Here is a 22,294-nt window from a genome sequence, read left to right on the forward strand (position 1 = left end):
TGACACCTTATAAGGAATATCTCTAATTAAATAGTTGCAGGTTATGAAGAAATAAAGGCAGTGGAAGAAAAAAAGATATAAAATCTAAATAGTTGCAGGTTATGAAGAAATAAAGGCAGTGGTAGAAAAAAAGATATAAAATCTAAAATTAAACACCAAACACAGATAGTGTACTAATATCTAAAATCCAAAGCCAAAATCTCTAAAGGCTCTGGTTTTAATTTCTAGCCTTTTGTAGGAAGTTAAAATTTGGTGTAAGCTTCTTGGTACTCTTCCAAAACTGCTTTAGCGATTTTGGTGAACGATTGCTAAGTAGTTTTGCTGATGGCAGAATGTCATTTGAAAGGTAGTGATAATTCCTTGAAATATTTTTACAAGTGGGTTGGAATTGTGGATTTAGGCTATGTACACAAATCACATGATTCTTGCCGATAAAAGGGAGGAGAGCACAGCGGGGTGCCACTCGCTCTTTCTGCCCCTCTCCTCTCCATAAAACAATGCTCATTCATCTGTTAGTCTTTTGGACGTATGCACGCAGTCTTAGCATTTAAAATAAAGGTTAATTTGAAATGTTAGGTTAAGGTAAATGTGCAATGAAGTATAATAATTATTAATATTATTTTTAAAAGTTTGGTTTTGGGATCGTATTAAGGGCCTTTTCGGACTGTGGTGAAGTATAGTCTAAAGCTGCATACACACGTGCAATAATTATCGTTGGAAACTAACGACCGTTCGCCCGATAATCATTAACAAAATTAGTGCACAACGACGCCGATGAACAAGGATTGTCGCTGGAAATGAGTTGTTCGTTTTCTAATGACAATTATTGCATGTGTGTACCTAGCCTAAGAGTTAAATAGACATGCTTTCTAAGCTAGGTCCTGTGTTTAGCTGATCTCACAGAACTCTTTTACCTTAATCCTGCCATTTTATAGGTAATGCAATTCTAGGTTCCCACATTTGGTAGATCAATGCATGTGTAGTTTGTTGAGCTGTTGAATTGATTGATGTTCTTCAAAGTAGCAGGTGCCCGCTATTCTTTATTATTAGTGATTTATGACCGACTAGATTTGTGTTGAAGCTAGGAGCAAATTTTTTGTTCCCTGTTAATCATGTAGCTGCTATAAATCCCTTCTACACACAATGACACCTATAATGGGGAGCAAATGAAGACTGCTTTATTTAGATGCTTCTTATAACACCAGGTATTCAGAGTTTACTTCACTACCCTAAATATTCCTTGTTGTTTACAGAGGAATTAATAAATCCCATTAAAGTTTAATGTTTTTGCTTTCTGTAGATGTGAACAGGAAGTGTTGGTGCTTTACCACCAAAGGAATGCATGCCGTTGGCCAGGCAGAGATAGTCATCCTGCTGCAATGTTTACCTGATGAGAAATGCTTGCCTAGAGACATCTTCAGCCACTTTGTGGAGCTCTATAAAGAGGCCTTGGCAGGTAAGAAGCAGGGGATAGGCTTTACAAGGTTAATAAATGAAGACATTTTCCCTCCAATTCATGGAGATCAGACAATACAATACATATGCCCCTTTGTTTGCTACAATGGACTGTTTGGACAAATTTATTGGGTAATTTCCCTCTCAGGTATATTGATGAACACTAACAATAGAGAAAATGAGCATTGGAGGGAATGCAATATTTGTTTTTTGTTTTATACCCTGTCACCTTGTTACACATTGTGTACAGCAGCAAAAAACAAATAGTATTATGAGCATAAATATGATATGTGCAATGGTAAACGGTGCAGGAAAACGTTCTTTGAAATTTTTTATGGTATTCTTCAATGTGCTTCAGTGCCAACCCCCAAAAATCAGCTCCCCCACAGCTACGTTAGACCAGTCTTGGTTGACCTATGAAGGTTGACCAGCATAGACCTTCAGCAGTGAGTCTGATGGAAGAGTAGCACCTGCAGGAAGTTTGTATTCTTGTTTGTATTTGTGTTTTTTTCCTCCCGTGTTTGCTTCAAGAATCATTTACATTTGAAAGTTTGCATTGCGATACTTATTAGCTTCAAAAGAAATATCCTTATTATTTTACAGGACATGGTAATATAAAAAAACCAGATATTCCTGATCACTACTAATATTACTTGGCCTACTGATATAGTTGGAGCTGTTTATATTGTACTTCTTTTTCTCCTCTTCTAATTGTTTCCTCTTTTTTTATTAGGTAACATGGTGGGAAACTTAGGCCACTCTTTTGTGAGCCAGAGTTTCCTAGGTAGCAAAGAACATGGAGGATTTCTGTATGTGACACCTACGTATCAGTCTCTGCAAGACTTGGTTCTCCCCGCTCAGCCCTACCTTTTTGGGATCCTCATCCAGAAGTGGGAGACTCCATGGGCCAAAGTTTTTCCCATGCGTCTTATGCTGCGCTTAGGAGCGGAGTATAGACGTGAGTACATTCGGCTGTGCAAACCTATATCATGTAGATTTCTTTTAAACCGGTAAAAATCTTTTAGATCAGTGTCAGTTCTCTAGGTACCTTTGATAAATATAATTATTTTTAGATTTTGACCTCTAATACATTTCTACACTTATATACGAGCATTAAATGTTTGCATTTTAATTGTAGCTCAAAAGTTTGTCAACTTGAAGTCATTAAATTTGTCCTTAACAAAATGCATTATTTTAAACTATACCAATAAAAGTCCAATATGCCTGAATGCTTTTTAGAACAGCAAGATACTGTAGGGTCAGGCCCTCGCATTTTAACCTTGGCTCTTTTCAATTTTTCTGTAGGTTCCTAGTCTTTCAAAAAAGGTGATGAACAAAGTATTATTCACTCTTTTATTGCTTAGTATGGCTGGAATCATTAACAGACAAAAGGTGTTCTTAAAGATTGTCTTTTGTTTCCTCTTAGTGTATCCATGTCCGTTGTTCAGTGTCAGATTCAGGAAGCCTCTTTTTGGAGAGACCGGTCACACAATCATCAATGTCCTGGCTGTGAGTGTCCCTTACCAGTCTGTCGTCAGCCTGAAAGAATATAACACCTTTGTCTGCATTATTTTCTGCAAAACATTTTTCTGTACCTATGGAGGATTTTTGCATGCTATCTGTGATTCTGATACATAATACACAATATAAATGGGTACAGCAAAGCAGAAACACCAGTTTTGTATTAAAACTTTACCTTCCTAAAAATTAAGCAGAATAACTGTTGCTGAATATTATTTTTAATACCTTCACTTTGCAATAATGCTGGACAGTTGTGTACTACACAGAATGTGTAGTTGGGGAGTTTAGTATAGCTTAATTTATATTAAAAATCAGGTACTATGATTTCTCTGCAAATGTAAGATGATCCTTTTGTCTACTGCTTTTCCTTTCTTTTGCCTTTTCTTCTACGATGTCTTACATGGAATTCTACATCCGTCCAACACCAGAAAACTAAACAAGTCTGTTTCTATAACTCTAGCTAATAAACATTTCCAGCAACCTACTGTATCTGTAACACTTTTCTCCTCTTCTTAATAACACATAAACTAACAAAAAGGAAAAGCCAGATTCTATATCTCCTGGACACTTTGTCATTTAGTATTACAACTAATGCTGTGCAGACGACCTGCGCTCTCATATGCCTAAATGTGCAAGGCCATAACTGTGAAGAAGCTTAAAGTTCCTACACAGTTATTCATGCACAATATTAACAAACTGTTGAATTGAAATAACTTGGCATTATGTTTTTTGGTTTGGATTAATGCATCTGGGGGATACTTAAACCAATATGAAGAGAATGTACAACGCAGACTTTAGCACTACAACAATCACAATGCTTTATCAGTGCCAGATAAAAAAAAAAAAAAGAGTCCACAGAGGTAGTAAATATTAAGAAATAAATAATAGGCTGCTTATCAGGATTTGTGAAGATTCTGCAATTGTTGAAAGCATATGGACATCTAGTTTAAATTCACAGACCTCCTATATTGATTTGTTTTAGATTGCTTGAACCTGGCTAAAAATTGTGCAAATCATTGTAAAACTTGCACAAACTGAAGCTCATATGTGCAATGCCTAAGCATGCAGGTCATTGCTCCTCACCTGTTCTCTAACTCTTATCTATTAAGCTTGAATTCTTTACGATTACATAATGTGTACTGGCTTCTTGTCCAAGTGAATGTCTAAACTGCAAATATGTCTGCAGTAATTTAACATAGCATTAACTTTTTTTTTTTCTTTTTATATTTAAAGTGATTTATTCTAAAAGCTTAGCCGGTTTTATTATTTTGTTTCATGAATCCCTATTATTGCAAAAAGTTTAATTTGGTTTGAGAGACTTTTAAACACCGAAACTTGAAATCATATTTACACATCAAAATAGGAATGCTTTATTCGTAATGCATGCTGAACATTCTTCATTCCTTTTCTCTTATCCTATTCTTGTGTTGTTTACTTTAAGGATTTCCGCAACTACCAGTACACTCTGCCCGTGGTACAAGGCTTGGTAGTGGATATGGAAGTCAGAAAAACTAGCATTAAAATTCCCAGCAACCGATACAATGAGGTAATTGTTCTCGTTATAACTACACCGCTCTGGATAGAAAGTTTCTCTTTCCACCCATTGGTTAAGGTTTTTTATTTAATATTTAAGGCATAACTCTCAAAATATGAGAGCTCATATTTGGATTTTTTTATGCAGTGAATTTTATGTGGATAGCTTGGACTGATTGTTAACTAGGATCAATATCATGTTTAAATTTCATAACGTAAGAGCAGCAAGACTATTCTGCTTTACTGCTATAACATTTTTCAGACATATTTGTGACTGTGACCAAACCTTCATAAAAAATGTCATTTATGCGATCCTAGGTTATTTATTATCTATGTAGAACCTAGGTTTAGGTTGTACATGGAACCTCAACATTTGCGAAAGTCAAGAACAAGTTGCACCTCTCTCTTCAGTGCTTTGCACCTACACCCAACTGTGAAAAGCAAGAACCTCTGTTGCTTGCTGAAATTGTAGTACAGTTAGTCCCCGGGTAACATAAGAGATGGGGACTGTAGGTTTGTTCTTAAGTTCAATTTGTATGTAATTTGGAACATGTACATTATTTTAATAAATGCAATTAGGACAGATATTTGTCTCAACATATTAGGCAGTGTGGTGTCAGTTACTGAATAAAATCCTCACTGTGAGCTAATCAAACAAAGCAAAAAACTAAAGAACATTATGGAGACAAGCTATCTAGACATTTATTAACTTCTGGAGCAAGCTGTGCTTTGATAAAGAAAAAGAGTTGGTCTTGGTCATTAAAGAGTTACAAGACCTTGCAGAAGAGCTCAGTCTCATCTGTGTTTAGCAAAAGATTTCTTCTGCAAGTCATTTTAACCACCCCCCTCCAAGCCTCCATCCTGAACACCATGGAGCAGGGAAGCCCTGTTTGTATCTAGGAGTCATCTGTATGTCGGATGTCTTTAACCTGGACTATCTGTATATGGAACAAATGATTTAAGTCTGTCTAGGGACAAATGTACAGATTCCACCTATAGCCCTGGGCTATAGGTTTCATGCAGGCTTTATATGGCCACAGGGAACAATGTGAATACTTTACATTACAAGCTATAGCGCAGGTTCTATTTAATAGTTGAAATAAAAAAAAAAATATGCAATACTACATAAGTGTTTATGAGGTTCCTTTTAATGTGTTTGAGTGTGTGTGAGTGATAGAGGTCAAGGATGGCAGACACTGGCAGTTAAACAAATTGTGAACAGTGTATGAAAAGCATGTTTGTTCTCTTTTTACTTTCCATTGCTATAATCTGTGTTTTGTTCCTCTGGATGTGGTTTTGTACTGATTATATGATGTTCTGTGCAGCTTTGTCTCAATAGTACATGCTGGTATTGTTATGGCTGGCTCTTTGGTTATCATGCTGTCTTTCCCTGCTCATTTTTCTGCCCTTGTTTCACTTGATTTGTAGATGATGAAAGCCATGAATAAATCTAATGAGCATGTCCTGGCTGGAGGCACGTGTTTCAATCAGAAGGCTGATTCTCACCTGGTATGTGTACAAAATGATGACGGCAATTACCAGACTCAAGCCATCAGTATCCACAAGCAACCACGTAAAGGTGAGGACAGTTGTCTGTTTACTGTGAATAAAAAGATGAATAGCCTCTAGACACAACATTCTGTTATGTCTTATAAATAGCACTACCCTTAGACCAGAGGTAGGCAAACTCCGGCCTTTAGGCCGGATATGGCCTAGCCAGTATTCCAGTCCCGCCTAACACCCCCCTAGTTTTTTATTGTTGAATCCGGCCCTATTGAATTGTCGCGTTATCTCCGGTTCCCGATATCATCGAGTTTGCGCACAGTAACCCCGATTACTATGCCTAAAGAGCAAAAGCAACACGCAGCTACCCGTCTCTGGAAGGTTGACCTTGAACTTCGTGTCTTCAACTCTGAATGGACTGACAAATTATTCTTCTTCCAACAACAAAGCCCTGTGATTAGTGTGCAACGACACCAACAGCACTTTCAAGGGGTCGAATCTCAAGGGGCAAGTCGATGCCAAGCACACGCACAGAGACTATTATTGACTTGACTGTCAGCTGCCACATGCTCAGTTTCCAATGTTGTTAGCCCGTGCCAAGCACGTGATCGCAATGTTTGGCAGCACTTATTCGTGCGAGCAGCTGTTCTCCAAGATGAAGTTTTGTAAGAACAAGCTGCGCTCTCAGCTCACTGACAATCACCTTAATGACATTCTGTTGCCGAACTCCTCATCATTAGAACCTGATATTGTATCTGTCCCTAAGAACATGCAACATCATGTTTCCAAACTGTATTTTTAAATAAAACTTTCCTTGGACACCTTTTTTCTTCTGGCCTAGTGTGCCTTCTTAACCTCCTGAAATGGCCTAGTAGTCGAAAAAGTTTGCCGACCCCTGCCTTAGGCTAAGATCTTAGAAAGAACATATCTGTCTAGAGTCCATCTTCGGTAGAAAACCCCAAATAATAAAAAGAGCAGTTCTGTATGACACTCAAGGCAACCAGTTGGAAGTCGTCTGAAATGTATATGCATGCATTACTTGTAAAATTATCAAATTTCAATTGGAATTGAACTGTACTCCTTCTGTAAACTATTTTTCCTCAACCTGTGATAATTATGTAATGACTTTGTGTGTTTTTCAGTGACTGGTGCCAGTTTCTTTGTCTTCAGTGGAGCTCTGAAGCCGTCATCTGGATTTCTAGCAAAGTCCAGCATTGTAGAAGGTAAGTGCTTTCATTGCAGCAGTGAAACACACATGACTAAAAGAAAAAAACCCTGTTGCAGAACCCTGAGCTCTCCGACTCCATGTCAGCTTCTAAATAATGATCAAATGCTTCTGGATTCAGGTCCAGAGCTGTGTCTGAAGTAAGTAGGCTGGCTGGGCCATTACAAAGGAGCTACATCACAGTGATAGAATTTAGTCATGCAGACAGCTCCTTTGAACTGTTATTTATTGTGGCTGGGTTCACTCCATCTGGATTTCTTGTGGACATCTCAAAGATATCGGATTCCTGTGTCCTTACATTGACATTAGAAAAAAAAAAAAAATTCTTGAATAAGAAATGTAAAATCATTTTCCGGTAGTCCATTGAGGGAAATAGTTTATGCTCATGGTACTCCTTGCTACAAACTGAGACATTCTAGAAGTAAGGGCTATCCTGGGCTGACCTGCAAGCAGCAGCATAACCTAAAGATTGAATCCTTCTGTTTATACGCCAGGAGAGTAAGTTCCTAAATAAATAAATACAAATCTTTTCCATTTCAGGAAGGTCAGCCATTCTATTAAGCCTCATCGATACATTGTGTGTTTAAATGAGAAGCTTGTAGGTAGTTCTTTCCAAAGCACCCCCAAGTGGCTAGTGTTTGGGTTTGATGTTTTGCATGCATAATCATATTACTTGTGGAGCTTGGGAGGAAAAGGAGTTAAAAGACTCAAATTCGATCAGTAAAGACAGAAATCAGTTTTGGTTTAATATAATGTGTCAATTTAGTTCTACCATGATTCACTCAGTTCTGCCATTGACACAGTTGCAGTTGTATAATGGGTTGTGTGGAAGTGTTAAAAGTCTTGCAACCTTTTCTGTCTGTAGTGCAACCAGTCACTATCTGTTAGTAAATGTTAAAGGGTCATGCTCTTTATTTGGACTTCATGCTTTCTCATGAGTTCTTGTACTCAAGTTTGTTACCTTTCTTGATGGGTCAGATGGAGTGATGGTCCAGATTACAGCCGAAAGCATGGATGCCCTGAGACAAGCCCTGCGAGAGATGAAGGACTACACCATAACATGTGGAAAGGCAGATTCTGAGGACAACCAGGAACATGTCTATGTGCAGTGGGTAGAGGATGACAAAAACTTCAATAAAGGGTAAATTCCACACCTTTTATTAACATTAGGATTTAAATAATCTGAAAAAAGAACATTTTGTTTCCTTTAGAAATCAGTCTCTTCTTTTCATGGAGGCTTATTTGTAAATGTTTTTATTTAGGACTCCTAAAAAGAGGTCTCCCCTTACACACGCTTGAAGCAACTTTGTCTTTTTGCTTGATATTTATTTCAGTCTGAGACTAGTACACAGAAATGATTCATCTGTCCTTTTTGTCTGCAGAGTTATTAGCCCTATTGATGGAAAGTCCTTGGAATCTGTCACCAGTGTCAAAATATCCCATGGCTCAGAATACAAAGCAAATGGGAAGATTATTCGCTGGACAGAGGTACAGAATATTAAAGTCTGGAATGGGCAAGAACTAAGGGCTCAATTCTAAATTCAGCATTATTTATTAATATAAAATATTAAATGAAGCTGGAATCCTGTTACTATTAGTAACTATAGCTTCTAGCTATGTCCAGTCTTCTGCTGTCTTGCTTGGCTGGGCCTGAATGGCATAACTCCCTATTTACAAAATATAAGAAAACCAGGCGGATAATGTACACCGAGCTGCACATGTGAGGCTCACTGTACATATAGTAAACAAAATGCTGACGGGGGGAAGAATTTATGACTAGAGAGGTTTAATTGTAGCTCTAGAATAAATGTACATTTTTATTGTTCGCAGTGTAGTAGTAGATAAAGTTGAGCTGGTATCAGTTTTTGCAATTCTTTTCAAAGCAATGCTTAGACTAGGAGAGGGAGAAGCAGTACATGAGAAGCCGGGTAGGCAAGTTTGAAAAAATGGGTTTTGACTGCTCATTTAAAAGAGTACTCAAAACCCATTTTTTCAAACTTGCCTACCCGGCTTCTTCTGTCATTTGAAACCATCACTACTTCCCACCACTACATATCTCCTATCCTATTGTGTGTGAAATTCCCCCACCTACTAGATTGTAAGCTCTTCGGGGCAGGGTCCTCTCCTCCTGTATCACTGTCTGTATTAGTCTGTCATTTGCAATCCCTATTTAATGTACAGCGCTGCGTAATATGTTGGCGCTATATAAATCCTGTTTAATAATAATAATAATAAAAACCAGTCAGTTCTGCTATGCAAGCAAGGTACATGTTAATAGAAGAGAGCAAAGTAACAGATTAGCCCATCAGGTTGTGGCATCTCCTTTCACTGGACAGTCACAGGCTTAGGGGTGAGAAATGCATGTATGGTACGTGCTACCTGCAAAATCTGCATGTAGCAGATTGTTTTGTATTGTATTATGAATTGTTTTGTATTGTATTATGTAACCCGATGTTCAGCCTATTATTCCCAGCCAGCTAATTCACCTAACCTCTTCTTTTAACCTTTGTTTAACGCTTTAATTAATTCTATAGAGAACATGTAGCTTCTGTTCTCCTATTAACCACTGGTCATGTGACCTATGTAATAGAGTAGGCTCCCTTTACTATTATTAGCGTGTAGTGGCTGTAAGACAAGTCTTCTTGGAATCTATATTATTACTTTTTTGACATTATCTATAGCATTGGTTTAACATGTTTCTTTTTCGTTCTGTTAGGTATTTTTTCTGGAAAGTGAGGAGCAACAGAGCGGCCTTAGTGACCCTGCTGACCACAGCAGATTAACAGAAAATGTGGCCAAGGCCTTTTGTCTGGCACTGTGTCCACACCTAAAACTCCTTAAAGAAGATGGGATGACTAGATTAGGACTGCGGGTTACTCTGGACTCTGATCAGGTAAGATTTTACTTGACCTTTGTAAACATGTACAAATCTAAACTCCAGGCTTGCATAAGGCCCACGTCTTCATTGTTCAATCCTGTTCTGGGGAGTGGAAGGAGTTAGATTTTCCTTGATCAGAGTCTCTGTATGGAGGTGTCCATCTTGGTAAAAGCGGGGCTTTGATTCCGCATGTTCGAACCTTAAGCAAGAACATGAGTGAGCAGGACATTAATGCCACCTTCAATTCTTCTGAGCCTAGAAGTCAGAGGCAACAGTCCATTAGATCTTGAACTACAGGTATACTGCTATAAAGATTTAGAAGTGCTTGAGCACATTTATACACCAAGAAATACATTGAACTCAAGGCAAAGCTTCAGCAAAAATAACATTTCTTGGTTTTTTTTTCCCCTAAAATATAGCAATTCTTTGCTTGTTGAGTTTAGTTTAACTTTGAAAAACGTGGTTTGGCTAAGAGATGTCCGCAGAGGACTGAATTAATTAAACAAATGTATAGTGGAATTCATTGCTGCATTTATGTTTTTCAGGTTGGATATCAAGCAGGAAGCAACGGCCAACCTCTACCTGCTCGCTACACCCATGACTTGGACAGTGCCTTGGTGCCAGTGATTCATGGGGGCACATGCCAGCTGAGCGAGGGCCCAGTATCCATGGAACTCATTTTTTGGAGACACAGCCTGTAACGTCGTTCTCATAAACCAGCCTGAGCGCATGAAACCAGCTGCCAATTGCCGGGCTGAGTCTTTGCTTGCAGGTCCAGCAATATCGTTTTCATTTTATTTTGTACAATTAAGGAGCGCACAAGATCTGTCCGTGCTGTAGTCTCATGAACATGTCCGCTTTATCCATCAGCCTACATGCTAGGGGGGGAAACTCGGTTGCATACAAGAAGCAACTCTAATAATTGTTATGCGCTAAACAATGTTAGAACTTGAGAACTCGTTCAGCAGTCACTGCTGGTGGAAGGGTAACAAGTTGCTGTTTACACACTACATGTTTGTCTTTAAGAATACATACTGCAACCTACAATTTATCTGAGCATTTTGCTGTAGTTTGCAGTGTTTGTAACTCAACTAAATTGTGTAAAATTTACTGTGTAAAATTATGGGCCCTGGAAGACATTTACACAGGACGTCATTTGACACTGGACACTGCATACAGCTCTTCCAGGGTGATCATTATTTAACGCTACGTAATAGTTCTTTAGCTCTTTTTTATTTATTTACATTATTTCATTGTAATACCATTTGTGTCTGTCCGTGGTCTTCATATTTTTTTTACTGTTATCTGTCAAGCACAACACTTTGTGTTCAGTGTCCGGATGATGGATCTCTCCATATTTGCCGTTACTAACACGTCTCATATGATGGGAGATGAGGAAGGATGGCATCAGGCTTAGTTGTGGATTTAGGCCCCCTTTCTTCCTCAGTACCAAGACAAGTACTACTGGAACATAGTCCCCTCACCTCCACAATCTTAAAATGCATACTTCAGTGGCCTGGAGAGGCGTAAGGAGGACGGGTGTGCTTTAGATCCAATGTACTGGACAGCATTTTTTTTTTACTCTTTGCTTCATGCTTTGAAGTGTATCGAAAGTTTTGGATAAAGTATGCAAATGCAGTGTTGAACCCAGAATTTTTTTTAAGCCCGTTGGGAAGAAATTGTAGGTGAGTGGCGGCCCCTGTATTGTGACCCAACTCTTCAGTAACCACCCAAAAACAGCCTGGGGGTTACTGAAAAGTGCTGGGTGGTGCACCCAGCTAAAAGGGACTGGGGAGAACATGGCAAATGATACCCTTTTTAGGTTTTTATTGCAGTATGTGTGCCAACTTGGGAAATTTATCCTCATTTGTCCTAGTAACCATTGTCATTGGGAATTTAATGATGGAAAGTCCAAAACTGCATAAAGAAATCCTCGATTAGGGACACTTGTTGCAGTGACAATGAGTGAGTATCCTTGCCTGGGTGAGATTTCCACTTCTTGTTCATTCTATAAGACAGGAAGTGAAATCTGCCCAGTGGGACGCATACAGCCCTGTTAAGTGCTTTGCTACTCTATACAAAACTAGTTTTGCCTTAAGATACACTCAATATTTAGGGACTTTTGTGAGGAGGGTATGGTAGGGTTCTTCATCACCATTTTTAAAACCCGGAAGTTTATCCTCCCACTGAATGGTGGCAGCTTTAGTTTCACAAAGTCAATCAATGCTTATCCTATAGAAGGGGTTGCTTTAAATATGTTCATGCTTTGTTTACTTTTTATCTGTATTGAGCAGGGGTAGTATTCGCTCCCAATATTACTAAGTCTCCTAACAGCAGCTGAGAGTACCTTTCAGGGTAAGGGGATAGGGGAGCACACGTTTGTTTAAACTGCATTGTGTGATAATTTATTTGTAGCCCCTATAGGTAGGACAGTGCCTGGTTTCCTGTCAAAGGCCCAAAACATTATTCTTTCTGTGTTTGGAGAGAAAATAAGTACAGTTTAGTGTTTCCCATGCTTAAGTCAGAAGGATCAGTCCATGGATTTTTGTATTTTTCAAGGTGATTTTTAGATATCTGTAAATCACCAGTTAGGAACATCTTTTGTATTAACCTTTTGTGTGGGTTCTGCAGTGCCATCTACTGGTGAAGTCTGGCATTGTGGCTTGACCGTAGATGGCAGCAGGAGGTGGAAACCCTTTTATTGTTACCATTTGGAATGGCCTGGTTAAAGAGGATGAAACTCTTATCATCCTCTGTGTAGCATCAAAAGTTACAGAGCGTGGGTACTTGTACTAGCTGCTAAAATGAATGGGCAGGGATGTCTGACACCATCGCTTTATAGCTAATAGTGTTATGTATATTGATGTATGAGGGCTGATGGGAGAGAATTCAGGCAGTACAATAGGAGTCAATAGATTATTTAGCTGTGACTATAATGGCTTAATAATAAGTTTTATTTTGGGTCACGTTCTTACTAATAAGACCTGTTATCACGTTGGTGTTCTGTGTAGTATCAAGATTCGGTCCTGGGATATGTAATACTCTGACCATACGCAAAAACAAACAAACTAGCTGATGATGTAGTAACATGCTAATTCCTCGCTGCTTGGAAGTTTATTCTTTATAGATTGAGCACCTTCTTATTTTGCCAGAATCTTCCTCCATTTCCCAGAATCCCGCAGACTTCAGCCAGACTGGCCGTGTGTAAATACAGATCACCATTTCTACAATGCCGATTCTCGCACACTGTGGAACCCTGGGACATTCTAATTCAGATTTCCTATATGCCTTTGTAAGTCTGATAATGTCGTCTCTGTTGGACAATTAAACATGCCATCTGTCTTGTGTGTCCTGAATCAGTTTTCTTTTTCTGTGTGATGTTGTGTTTCTATTTCGTGACTCCACCAATGTTCTTCTGAGAGCACATGATAAAAACATTCATGTCTGGGGTATGGTCACATGTTTTTCACTAAAATAGAAAAAATTGTAGTGTTAGAAAACGGAAAGGCATCATCAAATGTTAGGTCTGCTTTTTCTTTCTTTTTTTTCAGTTTTTGGGGTTCACATGGTGTTTCAGCAGTCCATGAGAAGCAGAAAACACACACTGCATGCAGGTATGTGCTGTACAAGAATAAGAGACATGCCTGGCATCCCTTGGCTCCCTTCTGGTGTAATTTCACATTCAGCCACTAGATGGCACACAAATAAGAATAATTCTGTGTTGTATTATTTTTTAATTTAATTTTTTATTTTATTATAATAATTCTGTGTTGAGTTCGTGGGGCTTCTTTTTTCCTTGTCCCTGCAGAAGAGCTGAGGATAGCATGAGGGGGTAAGCAAAAAGAATTGGCTGCCCTGGGCATTTCAGCAAGAGCGTGTTCACCTTTTTTTTTTTTTTTGGGGGGGGGTTGATTTCATTTTACATATTGAGGTCCTGAGCAGGTTTCAGATCCATAATGATTTATACATACTGCTTTACAATGCATATTGCATTATTGGCTTCATGGAACTACTGGAACATATAGAGGGGTAGTTTTTTTTTTCTTTAAAAAAAAAGTTGTATCTGTCCAAATATTTATGGACCTAACTGTACATAGGAAGTGAAACACAGATGGTAGCTGTAAGCCAATCCAATCTTTCAGGCCAGGTCACTTCCAGCCCCCAACTGGTAAATGGACAATAAAGGAGCAGAAATGGACTGATGAGGGGATTTGTTTCCTGCTATTACATGTGCATGCAGAAGAGCCCGGCTGCAGTATTCACTCTCCCAGAGTTCTACTTTACATAACAGTGAGTGATACATAGTCTTAGTTACCTAAAGTAGTTGCATTTGCAAATGCATCTATTAAGAGCAGCAGTAACTAACCTATGGTCATTTAACAAATTTAATTTAATTATTTACAAATTTCTGCTTTAGAACAAGTCATCACTGACCTCTCTAGCTGCTGTTATACTTTTATTTTTTTACACACAGCTCACCTACAGAATGTATAATGTTCTATAAAGTGGAAGGGGATACGACAACCACACAGTGCTGCAGTCTCTGAGAGCCACAGACTTTTTACATAGATCTGGCTGGCAGTAAAGTGTCTTAAAACAAACGTCTCCCTGATGCATATAGATACAGAGGTAAAGGGGTGTTTGATGTTTAGGGGGCCTTTTCAGATCTACAGTGAGCTGTTTTAGCGGTTTGCTCTGGAGCTGCATGCACATTGCTTGGTTGCTTGCAGTTCAGTTTGTCTCTCCAGGCTGTACAGCAGAATTTTGCTGTGGACCCGGGAGCGGAAAACCATGCAGTTTTAACTTTTGGACTGAAAGCTCCCTAAAAGTGCATTTACATTGTCTGAATTTAGGTTGACTTTAAGTAGCAGAAAGACTACTTATCTGACCAGTGAAAATTTGCATGTTGTCTTGCTGAAGGCAGCTAAATGCTGCAGCTGTATGTCTGACTTATAAATGTATAAATCGTGAGTCTGCTCAGTTCGAATACTGTCCTGTAATGCCAAGCACAGCAATTTACCCGGGGTATCTCAGAAAACACATTTCTGCATAAAATTTTAAAACTTTACCCAAGCTGCAAAACAAAGCAAGTTCATTGATATTAATGCAAAAACAACACTGAAGTGCACAGTCTTGTGTGATAAATGGTGAATCGTTGGAAGCTGTGATCTGCCTGAAGTTCATGCATGAACTGGCCATTTAGTATATTGCATGTGAGATTTGTATTTTGTTCATCCACAGCCCACAATCATGTTTACCAGTAAACTTTCCATGTATAGGAATAGGAAAGTAGAATTATGGAACCTGGAGCACCAGTGGACTCCATGGGGTTACTTAGGTAAAATTGGAATATGCATCCATAAAACCCAAGAACCTGGATTTGCTCAGGTGTAAGCTGATTTGTTGCTGCTGGTTACACTTCTCCTAATGAAGACAATAATTGTGGAGTATAGACAGCAAAATTATCTTTATTGGTTAAACCAGAGCCAAAAGAGAACAATTCATATGGAAATATGTAGATTGTTGCTCCCGATCTCTTCTTACAGTTTGGGTGTTACAAATTGGGTCTCCAAAACATCATTTTTGACATGTTGTGGCTGCACATAGAACTGAGCTTAATGAGGTATAAAACTTGTGATACCCGGTGGTGGTTTGCTTCCTGTGCCTCATGGGTCCTGTTGCAGGTTTATGGACCAGTACAGCAAATCCTTTGTAGACTCCCAATGATCTTAAAGTGGTCACGGGCACAGACAATAATCTTTTCATCTATTTTTTGGCACATAAAAGGAACTGAAGTAAAAAAATTTTTTTTTGTGTAAAAAGGGGTACAATTCTTACCACTGTCATCTGGTTCCATGATATTCTTTTAAAGTATAGCTTCAACCAAATAATTTTTGTTTTCATTTTGGATTGAGATGAGAAGAGTTAAAAGCTCTGCTGATTGTGTAGCTGCTAGGGAGATTTTATCCCACTGTGGAAAACAGTGTTTTTGGCAGGATCGGAAGTGAATAGAAATCTGTGAGGTACAAGATTAGTGATGTGGAGGGCGCATTAGCTTTATTGCTGTGTCTTCAATGGAGTCCTACTCTTAGGCCACTTTCAGACTTCTGGTTGAAAACCGCCTCTGTTAGCGCCCCTTTTCACTAGTGTATAGTTTATTCTGCAGTTATGGTTTGCTGCAGTTCAATGTTTTCAGTAGGTTGATGGATGAAGACCAATTCTGGGCCATCTAAATCTTCCAGCAGCAGCCATAACTGCTTTCATCTGCTGTGATCTGCAGTTGAACATGGTTGCATTCAAGTCTTTGGAAGTGCTCAGCGGTAATCAGAAGCAACATGCTGCAACTGTCCCCATTCAGTGGAGGGCGAGGGGCCGGTTAAGCCTGTAGCAAACTGCTGCCTTAACCACAGGTCTGACATTAGTTTTGCCCAATCGGACCAGATACACCAATAAAAAAAAAAACCCTGATAGAGAATCTAACCTGTTTTGCAGTACTTTCAGATGCTTATCCCCCAAGTTGCCCTGTGTGCCAATGAGTTCCTGCGAGCCAACAATACCATAGCTGGATAATCTCTAGTACAGGACAACAGATGGCTAAGGGAACAAGGTAAAGAAATGGTGCAAGAATTTTGTTACACCTATTGCTACAGACAAAAGTGATTCTCTTTCCTTTAGTGATCTAATAATCCTGGTAAAGTTAAGTTTAAGCCAAAACTGTTTCTTTTTCGTGGCACCATCATGGTAGTTTACTGCGCCCACTACTAACCCACAAGGCCAGTTAATATGTAGAAGTCTGATGTGTTTCCCCACAGCCATTTATTCTTTAATAAATTGTGTTTTAGGCATTTGTCCTATGTACACTGCTTTGTTAGTTAGTGCCAGACAATCATATCAGTACTTATTGTAACATTTCTGGCACCAAATAATGGCAGAATCCCCCAATTAGTTTGTTTCATTTGTGCAGAAGGAATGACTGGCTGAGGATGCATTGGACTTGTATGGATATTCGCTAGTCCCGGAGGATGTGTAGTGGAGCAATAGATTACCATATGTCAGAGAGGTGCCATCCTTTATCCTGGTTTACTGTGGTCCTTGTTCCAATTAGGTTTAGTAAGGAAGTAAGGAAATGTCATTAGGGTGCATTAACAAAAACGTGAGACATTCTAACTCTTGCATTGCTCGTTTGGGATAAAATGAGAGAAGAAAGTTGAAATCTTCCAAAGGTGGGCACAGACAGCAATAGGAAAAACTTTATACATTTTGGTTGAAGTTCTACAAATAGAGGCCTGGCCAGACGTGGTAGCTCTAATAAGAGATCCATAGGTTTTTTTCCAATCCTTGTACAAAATGCTGCTTACAAGGGACATGAGCATGCAAAAGCACTGCATGGTACCCCATCCCACTCACTGGATTATAGAAGATCCTACAATACCTCATATTGTTCTGATGCAAAATTTATTTTGCTTGCTTTCTTGGTAACATACAATCATTATGTAACATGACATTTTTTTTTTTTTTGACTATAAAATGTATTTTTCCTTTAATAAAAATATTTTATTTTGTAATGCAAACAGTAACACTGTATTTTCTATATAACTAAAAACAATATTTACTTAAAGTGGCTTTTCAGGAACAAAAAAGGGATCTTTCAAAAAATACACAGAGATTCGGCCCTATCATTTCCGCGTGTGTTTGTAGTGCCATGTTTTGGTCTGGGTACTATAGTTTGATCTCATATTGGGATTTTCCTTGGGCACCGCTATATTTTGGTAATGGCTGGCTATCAATTAGTACTTATAGGAGGGGACCTCAGACCAATCAAATATTTCTGTTTTGGGGAAAAGCTGTCCTAAAAGGAAATACAACTACTGTAATTGCTAACTGTTGTTTATTTGGCTCAAGATTTAGTCCTTTCGCATGGACCCTGTAATGATTATCCAGATTACAGCCACCATACCTAATCATAATCTGTTGGGTTTTGAATTTTCATGGACATCAATGGGAATGTAAATCTGACATGAACCAGGTCAATGGCCCTGATTTTATAAAGATTTCCAAGACTTGAGATGATAGACTATCATGACTAAAGCTGGGTCATCTAGAAAACCTGGAATGGATTTTCTCCAGGATTGAAAACATTTGCCAAATAAAAAAAGCAGGATCTCCCAAGATAGTCTACATTCGCCAGTCTTGGAGAGCTTTGATAAATCAGTGACCCAATAAACTGAGCTCTAATTATTGTCATTACTACATGATTGAAACTCACCAAACAAGCCCTTAGGAAGTTGGAACTTCTCATTCATATCTTTTTATTAGTTACTGGACAGAAGTTCAGTTTATTTATGTTAGCATTTATATTTCCAGTACTGGTTCTCATTAAAGGCTATTTTAAAACACACAGCACTTACTCGGATGTGAAATGTGCCCCTGTTAAATTTATTTTAGCATACAAGAAATACAGTTGTGTGTCCTACCAACCAAGAATTAAAATATAAACAATGGCTTCCTTTAACAGTCCCAAGTATTGACACTTTACACATGGCACAAACATCTCTACTATGGTGGAAGAAAGAAAAAAAAAAATATTACCCCCTCCATCCCCTATCACTCCATGTCATACCAAACAGGGGTCCCTTGTGTGTAGGACTCACTTTCCCTTAGTCATGTACATTTATAGCCTATGCTAAAGTAAAAGGCACACAGAGTGGACAAAGCAATAGATTCGGACACCTAAAGTAAACCTGTTACAAGTCTAGCTGATCCAAACAGAGGGTAAGGATAAACCTTGAGAGAAAACAACGGGTAGATCCACAGCTACAGCCAGCTGGAATTGTGAACCAATATGGACTTTGCCTTTGAGCTTAGCCAAAACCATGTGGCCTTAGTATGGCTGTAAACGCATAAATTTTTGATGCTGGTAGGGATCTATCACAATTGTTTCCAGTGACAGATAAATGAATAAGCGTTGTATATACAGCACCTGTTCTGTACTATGCAGAAGGGACCTCGTGGTGCTCACCTCCTTTGACTTGTATAGCGATTGTTCTCGATAGTTGTTCATAAATCAATGAACAACGTCAGGCAACCGCTGTATTCGTGCCAGAGACGAGCACGACCATTGGTCTTGGGACAGAATCATCTGACGTGTGTACACAGCCTATCCGATAAGAGTGAGGGCCAAGTCCAACATTTACAGCATGCTGGTAACCACTGTCCTTTTTCAGATCTGGCCGGTTTGGATGCCAGGGTTTGTGACAGGTTTACCTAATTGGTAGTAAATGACCCAAAGTCAACAGACTCAGACTGATTCAGTTAAAGGCACTTACAGGGAAATGAAGTGGATTCTGGGATGTAGAACCAGACACCCCCCTGCCAGATAAGTCAATCAGTGCTGAACCTTCTCATAGCAAATATGCTTTTATGATCACTCCATCTAACACTGAAAATTTGCTGCTGAGTGGGAGTTTGTGTCACGTCATAGGCTCAGCTTTTCCAAAACAGAGTTCCAGGCACACAAAAGAGTTAACACAACCCTATGAACTGCAACCTTAGGTCTATACACTTTATAGAAGATAAAAGTAACAACCCTCCATTGTAGGAGAAGCAGCTGCTGGTTTGGGATTTTCACTACCTAATGCACTCCCCAGGAATAGTTCCTATAGACAAATCCTTGCAAACATATCTGTAGAAGTAAGTGTACAGCAAGAACTTATTAAGTTTTCTGATTACCTTTAAAGCTCCAGGTAAGGGAGACTGAAGTGTATGTAAATCCAAACACAAACACCTCACCAATCCTTAAATGTGGTAGCTGCATTTGTTTTCCTTGCTTGGATTTTTCCTTTTCTGTAAATGTGGATCCATTTTGTACCATGTGTCCTGTCCTAACACAGCATTGTCACTATAGAAGAGGACCACATGACCCCGCTTTCTATTTTCTTTTTGGTATGTTCTGTGGTCCATACAGAAAGTTGGGAGCAAAGTTCTATTAGAAGACAGCAGAGTGTACATGAATTTATAAGCTCACAGGGTTTCAGAAATATATCATGTATTATTTGCACTAACTGAGCAGATATACCTAAACACTTCCAAATGTATACAGCAGACTATAGGAAGCAAACGGGAGATAACTTTATGCTACTGAACCATTTTATTGCCAATGCTGCCTCTATAAATATGTTACTAGCAAGCATGAAGCTTGCTAATGGCCAATGGCTAAATAGACAGCCAGCACTCCTATAAGATTTGTATTTAACCAGCACTGGAGCTAAAGGGGACTTTAATGGCTATTAGAAAGCTTCTAAAGCAGGCTAAAAACAGATATGGTTTTGTAACATTTTGCTGTACAAACTACCCTCACAGTGTTCAAGCCAGAATTTTTTTTAAGCTGGGTGGGAAGAAATCATAGGCGGGCGGCAGCCCCTGTATTATGATTCAACCAATCAGTAACCACCCAAACACAGCCGGGTGGTTCCTAAAAAATTGCTGGGTGGTGCGCCCGACTAAAAGGTGCTGGGGAGATCACTGAAGCATGTGTAAATGTGTCCTAATAATGTCAATGCATGTACAGATGAATGATGGGTCACCACCAACCATCCAAAAGCTATCTAGTCAGATATCATATGGATATTTTTTGCAATTATTCAAGGGAAGCTTCTTAACAAGTGTGTCTAGTGTAACCTGCAAGATATAGACAGGTGACACCTGTCTGGACCACACACACTTCTGGTCACTGTGGCTAACCAATGCTTTTAATGTTCAGAAAACCCCCTGCACATCTTGCTCCAAAATGTCTGACACTGAACAACTTGCCGTGTGCTTATAAAACACTAAACCCTGACAGTGGGGGATAAATCATTTACAAACGCACACTACATTATTCCATGTACGTTGTGCGAGTTATGCAAACTTATGCACATAATTTACAAATCCACCAGCAGGTATTATAAATTATGTGTGACAATCTACCCTACGGGGACCTGTGTGGAATGTAATCCTGTGCCTGAGCAATTTGTAATCTGTGCAGGAAATCGTTACTGAAAATAACATGATTTTAGATCATAAGCAAAGCTAATGCAAACTGGTACAATTAGCAAGAAGCAGCCAAAGCTACAAATAAAAAAAATGCACAGAAGTAACCTCCCCATTTAATTTTCAGTGTTTATGGAATAAGCCTTTAACTTGCAGAGAAATAATCAGCCACTGATGACTTTCTTCTGAAAATGCAAGCTGTTGATGTCATGGATATCCATTGTTCTCTAACATGGAAAAAGTATGAGGATTAGGAGATGACAATATTGGCTATTTACTTGTATCAGGTTGGTGGTTCAAAAAATACTAGAAATGCTCTCTGAATCTAGGAAAGTAGGAAGTCATAGGAATGCTTTGACAATCAGGAAATTTAAACATTTCCTTTTGTTTCTTTCACACATGTATTGTGATAGTGTATGGCACTCCCTATTGTGCTTTCATTAGACACCAGAGCATGCAATGGTGTGAACGGGCCCCTGTAATTTCAATGTTTTAAAGAAATATGTAAATTATAGAGTAAGTAACGGCTAGGTAAGGGATGTGGCATCAGAGTGTAATCTTTTGTAAATTGAGCTGTTCATAGTGCTCTATTTTGAAATTTCAATGTTTTACCCTTAGAAAGTTGTGTATGGGAGGTAAAAATTGGTTAGTAGCACCACATCCCTAACATTTAGTATCAGGTTCAAAAAGTAATTTGGATTGGGACTTTTTCGGCGCTTTTACAGTGATATATTTTTAAACCAAAGAAAAAACTAATTTTATTTAAAACAGTTTTTCGATACAATTTTATTTGATACAAAAAGATTTTTCTAAAAGATAAAAACATAAAAAACATTATTACATGTCCATATATGTCCTTGCTGGGGTATGTGTAACATTAGTCAAACATAATAAATGCCATTCTACCGTCCTTGACACCTTTCACCACAAGGGCTTCATCAGAAGGACACACTGTAGTAGGTATATCAATTCCTTTATATCTTTTAACAAAATAAATCAATAAATGTATATTTCAATTTTTCTTGTGACAAAGTGATTTTTATGAAAACCTTTGAAAGACAATATCGCACTTACTTAATATTTGTTTGATATCAACCATAGAACCCCTCCATCAAGGTAAAAAAAAGTATTGGATAAAAGCAACAGATTAT

General features: G+C 38.6%; 1 protein-coding gene across 1 annotated transcript in view; it reads left to right on the forward strand.

The window, feature by feature from the left end:
• ZFYVE9 (zinc finger FYVE-type containing 9) overlaps nucleotides 1-10,816 on the forward strand; it is a 44,050-nt gene extending 33,234 nt beyond the window's left edge. Inside the window, exons 9-18 of the mRNA XM_072420754.1 lie at nucleotides 1,301-1,456; nucleotides 2,189-2,413; nucleotides 2,882-2,964; nucleotides 4,418-4,522; nucleotides 5,938-6,088; nucleotides 7,155-7,235; nucleotides 8,216-8,378; nucleotides 8,620-8,725; nucleotides 9,954-10,130; nucleotides 10,661-10,816. Of these exons, the coding sequence (XP_072276855.1) occupies nucleotides 1,301-1,456; nucleotides 2,189-2,413; nucleotides 2,882-2,964; nucleotides 4,418-4,522; nucleotides 5,938-6,088; nucleotides 7,155-7,235; nucleotides 8,216-8,378; nucleotides 8,620-8,725; nucleotides 9,954-10,130; nucleotides 10,661-10,816 (1,403 nt within the window). The remainder of the gene's footprint in view (nucleotides 1-1,300; nucleotides 1,457-2,188; nucleotides 2,414-2,881; nucleotides 2,965-4,417; nucleotides 4,523-5,937; nucleotides 6,089-7,154; nucleotides 7,236-8,215; nucleotides 8,379-8,619; nucleotides 8,726-9,953; nucleotides 10,131-10,660) is intronic.
• The last annotated feature ends 11,478 nt before the right edge of the window (nucleotides 10,817-22,294 follow it).

This window comes from Pyxicephalus adspersus, chromosome 8 (assembly GCF_032062135.1).
Source record: "Pyxicephalus adspersus chromosome 8, UCB_Pads_2.0, whole genome shotgun sequence".
NCBI lineage: Eukaryota > Metazoa > Chordata > Amphibia > Anura > Pyxicephalidae > Pyxicephalus > Pyxicephalus adspersus.